The 10,040-nt window shown below is 50.1% G+C and overlaps 1 protein-coding gene and 1 long non-coding RNA gene across 2 annotated transcripts; both read right to left on the bottom strand.

Annotated features, from left to right (window-relative positions):
• Window positions 1-927: 927 nt before the first annotated feature.
• JUN (Jun proto-oncogene, AP-1 transcription factor subunit) lies at window positions 928-3,642 on the bottom strand. Its single transcript, XM_006048272.4, has one exon. It carries the CDS (start codon window positions 2,697-2,699, stop codon window positions 1,692-1,694), a length of 1,008 nt encoding a protein of 335 aa, XP_006048334.1. The 5' UTR covers window positions 2,700-3,642; the 3' UTR covers window positions 928-1,691.
• A 1,219-nt stretch (window positions 3,643-4,861) lies between these two features.
• LOC123334108 lies at window positions 4,862-6,476 on the bottom strand. The gene is made up of 2 exons (XR_006551883.1): window positions 6,363-6,476; window positions 4,862-5,204 (listed from the first exon to the last, which is right to left on the bottom strand). It is a non-coding gene; the product is annotated as an uncharacterized LOC123334108 (long non-coding RNA).
• Between the last annotated feature and the right edge of the window lie 3,564 nt (window positions 6,477-10,040).

Below are 10,040 nucleotides of genomic sequence, written 5' to 3'. Positions count from 1 at the left end.
TGTTCATGTTTTTTCTCTTGTGGATCTTTTTATAGTATCTAGATTACCATCTTTTGAGAGTCTATAATAATTTAAGCAAGGTTATTTTAGAGACGAATGAAGAGACTATAGAAGAATTTGAAACAGTAAACTGCTATACTGGTAATTTGTCTAGGCACAGGTGTTTATTTCAGGGAGGGGTGAGTGGAAAGAGAAGTAGGGGGGGAGAGAGAGAGAAAGAGAATGAATGAAGCAGGGAGAACATTTCATCCAGACTGCAACTTCTGTGTTGACTTTTCCTAAATTCTTTGCTTCTTAATTACCAAATAACTTCAGATGGCAGTAATGTTAACCCAGCAACTGAAAAGAAAAGCTTCAGAATAGAGCTTGGGAAGGAAAAAAGTAGAAAAGGGAAAGGAAATCAAGATCTGTTATTGGTATTTGAATACGTTTATTGTGACAAGAATGCTGTTATAAATATTCATAAGCAAAGACCATCTCTTTTATCTAGGAATTGTTAAAGATTCCAAATTGGAAGGATACAGCTTTTGTAAAAAATCTGCCACCGTTCCTGCTTTGAGAATAAGCATCTATTGTTTAAATTTCTACTAACATTATAAATGGTCACAGCACATGCCACTTGATATAATCCAAACTAAAATGTTAGATTTCCCAGTGGGCTGTCCCTCTCCACCACAACCTCCCTTCTCTCTTCTTCCTGAAATGCTACACTATCCTTTGTAAGCAACTCTATGTAGATTGTTGGGGAGGGAAAAGTATAACTTGATGACAGCATCAGCTGCAGTTCTTTCTCAAGTCCAGCAGACAACAGTTTTCAGGGCCTGCTAGTAAGAAGCACCCACAGTGATTTTAATTGACACTCAACTCTTTCAACTCCACCTACACAAGTAATCTATAGATAATGCAGAAAAGAGGTTGGGGGAGGGGTAACTTTTTCAATATTTTATTGTATTTTCTTAAATATCCTTTCCGGAATTTTCAGAAACAAAACATAAAAAAATTATATACTTTATTACAAATGGTAAACTCAGAGTGCTCCAAATCTCTTATTTACAAACAAGGCTGGGCAGGACACCCAAACAAACAAACATGAAATAACTTACAAAGGCATGAAGCTGTTTATTGACAGTAATCAGCTTTCATCAAATTAAAAAATATATATATGTACATACACAGTTATGGAAGGCAGGCCAGAAAGAGCTCATCTGCAGGCTGGGCCTCGCTCTCACAAACCTCCCTCCCGCCTCCCCTCCCCCACCCCCTTTGTGTTCTTAAGGAGTACTACAGAAGCGATCTACAGTCTCTATTGCAGTTTGCAACCCCCTCCCCCACCCCACCCCTTTAATACTGAATGAGATCGAATGTTAGGTCCATGCAGTTCTTGGTCAATGTTAAAGAAAAGTCTAACGTTCTGTTTGCGCGGGGACAGCCCGTCCGCAAAGCGGGGCAGCCCGCGAGCGGCCGTTCCCTGGCTCCTCGCCAAGGGAGGGCGCGCCAAGTCCTTCCTACTCGTGCACACTGGGGGCGCCGTCAGGACGCAACCCAGTCCAACTTGGATACTCTTGGCTTTAGTCCTCGGACACTTTTTTTTTTCTCTGTTTCCCTCTCGCAACTTGTCAAGTTCTCAAATCTGTCTCTCTGTGTTATTTATATTTTTTCTCCGTTGCCCCTCAGCCCCCGACAGTCTCGCCTCAAAACGTTTGCAACTGCTGCGTTAGCATGAGTTGGCACCCGCTGTTAACGTGGTTCATGACTTTCTGTTTAAGCTGGGCCACCTGTTCCCTGAGCATATTGGCCGTGGACGCCAGCTCCGAGTTCTGCGCTTTCAAGGTTTTCACTTTTTCCTCCAGCCGCGCGATCCTCTCCAGCTTCCTTTTCCGGCACTTGGAGGCAGCGATGCGGTTCCTCATGCGCTTCCTCTCCGCCTTGATCCGCTCCTGGGACTCCATGTCGATGGGGGACAGGGGCGGCGTTTCCCCGGGCATCTCGGGCACCGTCTGCGGCTCCTCCTTCAGGGCCTGCAGCCGCGGGTGCTGCACGGGGATCTGCTGGGGCAGGTGGTGCGGCGGCTGCGGCGGTTGCTGCTGCTGCTGCTGGGGCTGCGCGGGAAAGGCCAGGCCAGCCGCGCCATAGGAGGGCGCCCCGCCGCCGCTGCTCAGCGAGCCGGGGTTGAAGTTGCTGAGGTTGGCGTAGACCGGCGGCTCGCTGTGCAGGCTGGCGCTGAAGCCACCGCTGCCGCTGCCGCCCGCCACCGAGGCCACCGCCGGGGCCACCAGGCCCGCCCCGCTGACCGGCTGCGCCGCCGACGTGACGCTGGGCAGCGTGTTCTGGCTGTGCAGTTCGGCCAGGGCGCGCACGAAGCCCTCGGCGAATCCCTCCTGCTCGTCCGTCACGTTCTTGGGGCACAGGAACTGGGTGGGGGTCGGCGTGGTGGTGATATGCCCGTTGCTGGACTGTATGATTAGGCGCTCCAGCTCGGGTGACGCCAGCTTGAGCAGCCCCACGTCGGGAGAGGTGAGGAGGTCGGAGTTCTTGGCCCGGAGGTGCGGCTTCAGGCTGCCCACCGGGTCGGCCAGATTCAGGGTCATGCTCTGCTTCAGAATCTTGGGGTTACTGTAGCCGTAGGCGCCGCTCTCAGACTGGAGGAACGAGGCGTTGAGGGCATCGTCGTAGAAGGTCGTTTCCATCTTTGCAGTCATAGAACAGTCCGTCACTTCGCGTGGGCTTAGTTTAAGCTGCGCGCAGAAGTTTCGGGGCCGCAACAGCGCGCTGGCAAGCGGGGGACACCCGCGCCTCCCCGGGCGGTAAGCAAGGAAAGTTTCTGGAAGAGCGCGCGCCCCCGCCGGCTGGCAGCCCCCGCCCCCGGCGTCCTCCTCACCAGCTCGGTCCGGGGGATCGCAGGGTTAAGGCGCCGCCCGCGCTCTTACTTGTCCGCTCGCGCGCGCCGCCCGGCTTTGAAAAGTCGCGGTCACTCACGGAGCTCTCTCGAGCGCAGCGGTTCCTCAGAGCCCGCAGACGAACTCGCTTCTCGGTGATAGGAGGGAGAGCGGACCTCGCGGTGGCCGGCCGGCGGCGGGTGTCCGCCGCCCAGACTCGGAAGACTGTCCCCTCCTCCGCTGTGAGGGGGAGGGGGCGCCCAGCAGTCGCGGCTCGCGCTCGCCCAAGTTCAGCAACCGGTGCGAGCGAAGCGGAGCGCACGTCCTCCTCTCTCCGCCGCCTCTTTTTCTTCACCGCCGCCGCGGCAGCTTCGGGCGGAGGCAAGGTTTGCAAAAGTTCGTTCCGGGACCCGGCGTCCACTTGTCTTCTGTCTTCCTGGCCGGGAAAGTTCTTGCCGCTGCAGCCGCTCTCCGGACTTCCCCGGGCGGACAGTAGCCGCTCTCCGCGCTGTCAGCAGCGCCCGCGCAGCGGGGCTCTCCGCCTGGGGGCGGCTGGAGAAGGGGCTCTCCCGGCGCTCCCCAAAACACCAGGCCGGGAGCCACAAACGCTAGCTCCGGGCAGTTGGAGAGAAATTGGAGAATAGGATTTACAGTCCTTCCCGACTGACTGTGCCTGTCTGCCTGCCTGCGTCCGCGCACCTCCACTCCCGCCTCGTAGCTTCAGCCACACTCAGTGCAACTCTGAACCCTTATCCAGCCGGAGCGCAACACTTATCTGCTACCAGTCAACCCCTAAAAATAGCCCATGATGTCACCCCAAGGCCTTCCCATTGGCTCGCGTAGCTCTCAGGGGGGCGGGCCCACCCGTCGCCATGGAGACCCCACCCTAGAAGATTCTTCTCTGGGCCCGCGGAGGCTCACGGGATGAGGTAATGCTCCGCTGCCCTCCTACAGTTGGGCCCTTCTTTCTCCTCCTTCTCCCCCCCACCCCCCCTCCGCGCGACTCGCGCCCCTCTCTTCCCCCTCCCTCCCCGGCGCGTCTTTCCCGGCCCGCCCGGTGCATTGTGGGCTGACGTCTTGGGGTTTGACTGTCTAGTGACGGTGGTTGCCGCGAGCCGGGCGGACTCGGGCGCTCCCAGCCTCTGAGGGAAGTGGGCTGAAGTTTAGGGCTCGGACCGGAATGCCAGGGATGCTAGGACCCAGGGGGCCGGGGGAACCGAGCCAGGTGTCTGGGGCTGAGGGCGCGGGGCGGGTGGTATTTCCCCACTTGGGGGCTCGATATCACCCGCGGGCACTTCGCCGCCGCGCGGGGCGGGCCGGGCCGGTTGAACGCCCGGGCCCCTGGCCTCCCCCCCGCACTTCCGGGGGGCGGGAGCACCGCCCTTAAGGTGGCTCTGTTAAGTCTCCTGTGGGGGCGAGTGAAAGTGGTTTTTGGGGGCAGTTCGTGAGAGTCGGCCCCCCACGTTGAGAATGCCCTGAAGTTTGTCTCCTGGTCAAGTTCAATAGCGACTGTCTGGCTCTGTCTGGAAGCTCAGTGATTTGCATTGATTGAAACTGGGTGTTCGGCTAAGTCCCCTCGGCACCCCCACCTCACCCTCCCGACCGTGGGAGAAAGGGTGCGGGCGTTCGCATCTTTGCCTCGGAAAGGTTTCTTACAGGAGGTGGATTTAGGGGGCAACTCGCGTCTAGTTGTGAACGAGCGTTTAGGGAATCCGAAACTCGGGGAACCCTAATGATAGTCTACTCCCCGCCCCCGCACAACATGCATAGACACACCGCACATCACATGTACACACAAACACACACACGCACACGCCACTCCTCCCGCCCCGATTTGCTTCCGGGAAAACAAGTCCGAGAGCAGCAGACACTTGCCAAAAGTCACGCAGCGAGTGAGTAGAATAAAGATTTCCAATTTCTCCGCTCCCGGCCGGGTGGTGGGCCCATATCCTGCGTAGCCTCTAGGAAGCGCTAGACCCATGTAAGTGGTTCCTTTTTAGTGGTTGTTATTTTCTCCTCCCCCAACCCCGCGCCCCTTAGGGACGAAAGTGTACGGTGGAAAGAATACCTAAGTCTGGAATCGTGGGTTCTCTCCTGGCCAACACTGCCGCGGTGTGAAGGGAGCGAATCAGAGAACTTCCCTGAGTTTCTTCATCTGCAAGTGGGGCTGGTGAGACCCACCTCATAGGCCTGGGTTAGTGTCGAGTCATCGCCTCCAGGGCTAGGGGGTGGTCACCAACAGCCCCCTTCCCTGCCCTTGGTCGGAGCTTCCCGGAGCGTCCATGGAAAGCCAGGATGTGTGACTTGTCAGGAACAGGTGGATTTAACCTGTGAGGAGGGTGAGGGAGGAAAGGGTCAGAACTCAGCTCCTTCCAGGGTTTTCTCCAGGACCTTGGTTTGATGTTGGACCTGCAGCAGTTTATGTCCCTAGGTCCTAATTCTGGCTTTTCAGCTTCTGAGCTTGCATAGCCCGGAGCTTTAAGGTATTTGTGGCTTTGAGAGTTGAGATTCAGCAGCCCAGCAGCAGCTGGTGTTAGGGACATCTTGACCGCTTTCCTTTACTTCCTTTACTTGCCCCTCATTCCTTCATGCAGCAGGGAAAACTGTGGCTACTGTGAGCCAGGCAGTGCGGTGGGGGTGGGGAATACAGTGATGACAAGATCCAGTTACTTTTCTCCAGGAAGGAACATTTTCCTCTATATTGTTGCCCTGAATCATTTTCTTTTGTAATCAGGGAGATGCTGTTTTGTTTTGTTTTGGTTTTTATAATTTTAATGATAACTAATAAAAATGGATGTCATATAATAAACACCTACTATCAGCCAGGCCTTCACCAGAGCAATTTATATATGCTGTTTCTCCCCCACAACTATCTTGAGCTACATATATTATTATCCAGATTTAATATATGAGGAACTAGGCCCAGAGACTGTAAGTATCCTGCTCAGGTCACACAGGCAGCTGGAAATTGACTTCAGGTGTTTGTTACATTCCCTTTTTATATCTTCTCTGCTATGGGAGACTTTCTTGTAAAGTATTGATTGTCTGCAGAGGAAACGGTGTTTAGATAGTGCGATGGAAGAAACTGTCTTGCCCAGTTCTCTGTAGCTCCTTTCAAAGCCTCCTTTCAGAGCTCCTGTATTTAGAAATTTCAAAACTTAGGACATTATATAAATATATATCTTTTGCCTAAGGGTTCTGTGTGTTCCTCTCTGCCTTATGTGGTTTAGTAGGCTGATTTTCTCCTTATGTTGAGAAATAGCAAATTTCATCTAAAAAATAACAGATCTTTTCATGTTAACGCCCTTGCTTGGAAGCCTTCACTGGCTTCCCCTCACAACCAGGAGAGGGTTCAGATGCCTTTGTGTGGGAGGGGGACCTTTCACAGCCTAGCTCCTGCTCTCTGGCCCCGTCCCTCACTCCTAGGATCAGGAAAGCCTGGGCTCTGTTGCCTCAACAAACAACCCTACCATCTCAGTGGCTTACCCCAGCAAGTTTGTTTCTTCTCATGCCATGTCCCCACTGTGAGTCTGCAGGGGAGTTTCATTCACCATGGGCTTGGGCTGAAGAAGGCTTCATCTTGATGCATATGTCTTGTTGCTGTCTCGGCTGGGTGGAGGGGAGGCAGCAGATCATTCACTGGCTCTCAGAGCATCCACCTGGAAATGACACACTGCACTCCTGCTCACACATCCTTGGCCAGAGCCAGTCACGTGGCCTTGCCTGACTTTAGAGCTCTGTAATCCTGCCAAGTGTCTTGAAGGAAGAGAGTCAGGAATATTTGGGGAACAGCACTAATGATTCGAACAGTCTCCCTTTCTGTTCACCAAATGTTTGGCTTACTGTCCTCCCTCAGGCAGAATTCCCTCACACTATCAAGGGCGTTGACCCTGCAGACCCATCTAGTCACAGTATATTGAGCTCACTTTCCAGGTAGTGGGTGATACGTAGTAGACTCTATATTGGCTCCAGGTGTGCCTGTTCATCCAAAGGCAAGATGTCTGCCCAGCACACCCTCAGGGTGTAACAGTGGGACAGACAGGACTGCAATGGATACACCAAAGTGAAGGAAGGGGACACCACTGTGGACATTAATCCACAGGGCAGACATGTTGCCCATCCCACACCTCACCCAACACCCTGATCAGACCTGGATTCTGCTCCCTAAGTGTAGCCGCCCTGGCCATTGCTTTCCGTGACCCCTGGCCTTGTACTCTGAGAGACTCTTCCTTCTCTACATCTAAAGCAGGCATAGGGAATAGGTTTTAAAATCAGCTTTTAAAAATAGGGATAGACGTGGGGGAATACAATCTCCTTTAATCCAGGCTGATATTCTTCTGGCAGTGTAGCTCTCCCCATAATGTACGTTTCTTATCTATTTGATTCCAGGCTTTCTATGTGCCAGTAGCTGTAGCCAGTTCTTTTCTAGACAAGCATCCATGGTTTCCATGTTTCTTTGCTTTCTTGCTGTTGTGGCTGCTAATATCTATCTCATTCATCTCATTCTCATATTCTCTCTCTGTTTCTCTTTCTGTCTCCCTCTCTGCTGACTTGGTTTTGAGTGCTTTGGGCTTGTTGGGCTTAGGTGGGAGAGTCTTACTTTTTCTTCCTTTTCCAGAGCCCCTTTCTCTAACTGAAAGATATGCTGAGTAACATCTTAATTTATCCAGAAGTTTTAACAATAGGTTTGAGGCCATACCTTTAACTTTAGCCGTACTTCGGGGCTGTTTTTCATTGGCCTTTTCTTGCTGAAAACCTTCCTTCATCTTATATTTTACTAGTTGAGATGGAGAAACAATACCTTCCTCTAACCCTTCATATCTCTGAATTTATAGTTTGCCTGCACTCATTCCTGCCTACAAACTGGCCAAATCTTCTCTGCCCTCACCTCGTTTTTGTAATGTTTTTAAGTGCATCCAACAGCCACCAACACATGCTACTAACATTTTGTTTTACAACCTCTTCCTTTAGTTCATTAGGTTCATGATATGCCTTCTAGATTATCACAGTCACCAAATAGATCCCCATCCTTTTACCTTCTGATAACAGAGTTCTTAATTACTGCCCTCTAAACAGTTCAATTATTGTTGTTATTACATTACCCTATGTCTAGGTGCCAGTCTTTATGTCTGTCAGGATAGACTAGATTTGCCACCATAATAACCCTAATATCTCAGTGGCTTAACAAAATAATTTTATTTCTTGCTCATACTACTTGTTCAAGGTCAGAGGGGCTTTTCTCAATATACTCACTTCAAAGAGAGTCTGAAGGTTTCATCTTGAAACGTGTGCTTCTACAATCACCCAGTCACCTTAACAGGAGAAAGAAAGCAAGTTGAATTTGTATTGGCTTTAAAAGTTGCCTCCAAGAAATGACATATGTTACTTGTGTTCATATAGTGTTGGTTAAAAACTAGTCATGTGACCTAGTCTTACTTAAAAGGTTCAGGAAAGTGCAATCCTACTATGTGCTTGAAAGTTAAGAGCTGGAAATGCATGCGTTTGTATAGGCCAGGTTATGCTATAGTAGCGATGCAAAAATCTGACCCAATGACAACCACAGAATTATTCCTCACTCCTGCTGCATGCCCATAATGGGCTGGCCATGTCTCTGCTTCACATACATCATCTTTGCTCTGGGACCTTTTCTGAAACATTGCTGATTGTCACGACAGAGAGAGAAGAACATGGTGCTTTAAAGCTTCTGCTGCAAGCAGTTCACGTGGCCAAGCCTGTTGTCTGTGGGGAGGGGCAGCAAGTATTTGCAAATAGTAATACAGTCTACCACACCCTATACTACACGTTCCTCCCATTCCATAGTCTCAGCTACCCTAAGCATTTTCCTGGTTTTCCATTTATTATATTTATTCCATTTATTTATTATTATTTTTCCATTTATTAAATTCCATTTATTATAAAATATCCTTAATCAAAATGTTATCTGGCCAACTCCTACTCATCCTTCAAGACCCTGCTTAAATAATTGCTCCCTCTGAAACTTGCTTCCACCCTCAAATAGTTATTATCTTCTTTGGCTTGCCTCACTCGGTACACACCTGAAGCTGCAAATGTACCTCACGTATTCTGCTTACAACCCTGACTACAAATACAAGAACTGTGTCTTACTCATTTTTTTGTATTTCCAATGCTTAATGCAGGGTCTGGCACATGGAAGGAGAGAAGGTGCTCAGTAAACGCTTATTGATGGTTTTCTTAAAAACAGTCTTTTCTATACTGGTATTTGGTGTCTTAGTCAGTAAAGAATCTGCTTGCAATGCAGAAGACTCGGGTTTGATCCCTGGGTTGGGAATATCCTCTGGAGAAGGGAATGGCAACCCACTCCAGTATTCTTGCCCGGAGAATCCCATAGACAGAGGAGCCTGGCAGGCTATAGTCCATGGGGTTGCAAAGAGTTGGACATGACTGAGTGGCTAACACTAATACACACATACTGGGATTAAGGGGGTATTTTACTAGTCAAATAGCAACAGTAACTTGTTTTAATACATAAAATTTGGAACATGTCAAATTCCCCCACTGAACCCTCCCTAAGCACATGCTATTGGACTTGGGATAAAATCCAGATGCTTTACTTTGCCTATAAGATCCTACATGATCTGAGCTGACCTACCTCACCAGCCTGAAATAACTTGTACCTATCCCCTCACTATTCTGCAGCTACACTGGCTATGATTGTATCAGTCAAGATAGCCTAGTAATGCTCCAGTAAAAAACAACTCCAGAGCTTAGTGACAAAAAAGTTATATTTCTTCTTTCTGTTCCACATCTGTCAAGGGTTGTCAGGAACTCTGATCATTTTGCCTTCCTCTGGGATCCAGTCTGATGGAGGAGGTACTTTTAGGAACATTATAGATCTCATGGTAGATAGAGGGAAAGGGAGCTTTGAAGGACTTTATGTGTGTGTTAGTCACTCAGTCATGTCCAACTCTTTGTGACCCCTTGGACTGTAGCCTATCAGGCTCCCTAAAGGGCTTTAGCCAGGCAATTAGGTACATTTTCCAGGGGATGTCACATGACACTTCTTACAATTCATTGGCTAAAACAAGTCTAGTCACAAGCGGACCAGGAAATGCAATCCTATTTGCCTGGAAGGCAGTGAGCTAGAAGTTTCAGTCCTAATAACTCCCACACTGGACTTCTTCA

This window comes from Bubalus bubalis, chromosome 6 (genome assembly GCF_019923935.1).
Source record: "Bubalus bubalis isolate 160015118507 breed Murrah chromosome 6, NDDB_SH_1, whole genome shotgun sequence".
Lineage (NCBI taxonomy): Eukaryota > Metazoa > Chordata > Mammalia > Artiodactyla > Bovidae > Bubalus > Bubalus bubalis.
This window is presented reverse-complemented; position numbering and strand designations above follow the sequence as displayed.

Excerpts from the sequence above, each read along its gene's own strand:
- JUN (XM_006048272.4), bottom strand. The coding sequence starts at position 2,699 with ATGACTGCAAAGATGGAAACGACCTTCTACGACGATGCCCTCAACGCC.